Source organism: Dipodomys spectabilis, unplaced genomic scaffold (assembly GCF_019054845.1).
Source record: "Dipodomys spectabilis isolate Male_0828 unplaced genomic scaffold, ASM1905484v1 ptg000156l, whole genome shotgun sequence".
Taxonomy (NCBI): domain Eukaryota; kingdom Metazoa; phylum Chordata; class Mammalia; order Rodentia; family Heteromyidae; genus Dipodomys; species Dipodomys spectabilis.
In genome coordinates this window covers 1520890-1522505 of record NW_024870833.1, presented here as the reverse complement: position 1 = coordinate 1522505, position 1616 = coordinate 1520890, and the positions used below count along the sequence as shown (strand labels likewise).

The 1616-nt window shown below is 50.1% G+C and overlaps 1 protein-coding gene across 1 annotated transcript; it reads right to left on the bottom strand.

The window, feature by feature from the left end:
• Positions 1 to 700: 700 nt before the first annotated feature.
• LOC122118601 (ferritin heavy chain-like) lies at positions 701 to 1348 on the bottom strand. The gene has a single exon (XM_042692438.1). It carries the CDS (start codon positions 1346 to 1348, stop codon positions 701 to 703), a length of 648 nt encoding a protein of 215 aa, XP_042548372.1.
• Positions 1349 to 1616: the final 268 nt, after the last annotated feature.

The window sequence follows — 1616 nt, the reverse complement described above, 5'->3', positions numbered from 1 at the left end:
TTAATCTCTGCCCAATCTCATTTCTTTCTCCAGTGTCCTACAGACACACCATGTCTGACATCATTCAGACACTAGGGACCCAGACCACCCATCCTATTATACCCCTCCCTACCTCACCACCCATACCCATCTTGATTATAATGAAAGGGTAGGATAATTTGGAGTATCCCAGAGGCCTACAGATTGCCTTCCCATTCATGCCCACTGGAGATCCTGAGCTCCAAGAGGATAGGTCTGCAAGAAATGGGACACTGGCATAGAGAGATGCCTGAATAACCATTTAAAAATTGCATGGGAGCCGTGTGCTGGTGGCTCATGCCTGCAATCTTAGCTATTCAGGAGGATGAGGTCTGAGAATCACTGTTCTAAGTCAGACAAGGTGGAAAGTCTGTGAGACTCTTACCTCTGCCGAAGTACCAAAAAAGCCTGCGATGGAGCTATCACTCAAGTGGTAGAACAAATGACGCTTAGGGACAGCACCCAGGCCCTGAGTTCAAGCCCAGGACCGACATAAAAAAGTCCATGAGGATGTTCCTCCTTCTTTTATTTCAAAGGTAAAAGTTTAGTGCCCACAAATTAACTGAACACTTTGAAAATGCTTAGAACAAAGTAATTTTATTGGAAGCAATATGTAAATAAGGGAGAACTAGTAAATGTGCTCTCAGGCAATATGAGTCCTTGGCTGGGGGACAGTCCCAACTCAGTCCTCATTCATGTTGCCAAGAACATGCTTATCAAAGAGGTACTCATTCATCCCATTCTTCTTTTCCCGCAGTTCCGTCAGGAAGTTAGCCACCTGCTCCACGTTCTTCATCTGCGGCCGCAGGCAGTGGCGTTTCACGAAGTTGTACAGGTGCGGGTCACTCTTGCTGATGGCCAGTTGGTACAGCTCCACGAAGCTCTCAGTGATGGTCATCTCCAGGTACAAGGAGCACTCCATGGCCATGAGGCCGCAGTGCCAGTCATCACGGTCTGGCTTGGTAATGCGGCGCAGGGCGAAGCGACCTCCACGCTCGTTCTGCATCCACAGAAGCTTTTCGGTGGCATCGGTCCACTCGTGGGAGCGGCGCAGGAAGAAACGGGAGAAGTTTTTCAAGTTCACATCGTGACGATCGCAGTAGAAGGCCAAAGACAGGTACACGTAGGACGCATACAGCTGCAGTTGGATCAGGTTATTGACTGCGATCTCGCAGTCACGGTGGTAATTCTGCCGGACCTGCGCCGGCGGCTGCGGCAAGGCAATGATGGGAACAGGTGCGAGCACAAAGGCGAAGATAGGAAGCATCCTCGGGCCTCGGGGTGGGCAGCGATGGCGCTGGCGCCGCCTCCGTCCTCTTGGGAAAGCCATGGCGACCCAATGGACAACGAACGCCTGTGGACTCTGGGCCCGTTGCCCTAGAGTAACTCTGTTGCGTCACCGGAAGTAGACAATAGAGGTAGGAAGTAACAATTGCAGACCGGAAGTAGGCAATGGTGGGCTTCAAGGAATTTGGCTGAGGGAAGAAGGTCAAAGGGCAAATCCTGAGTGCTGAGTTTCTGGCACAATCCAAGTGACTGACACCACTGTTTGACCTACATGATATTGTCAAAGTTATAAATAAATAAAATACAAACCT

Bases quoted from the DNA above. Each gene is read 5' to 3' on its own strand.
- LOC122118601 (XM_042692438.1), bottom strand. From the start codon at position 1,348: ATGGCTTTCCCAAGAGGACGGAGGCGGCGCCAGCGCCATCGCTGCCCA.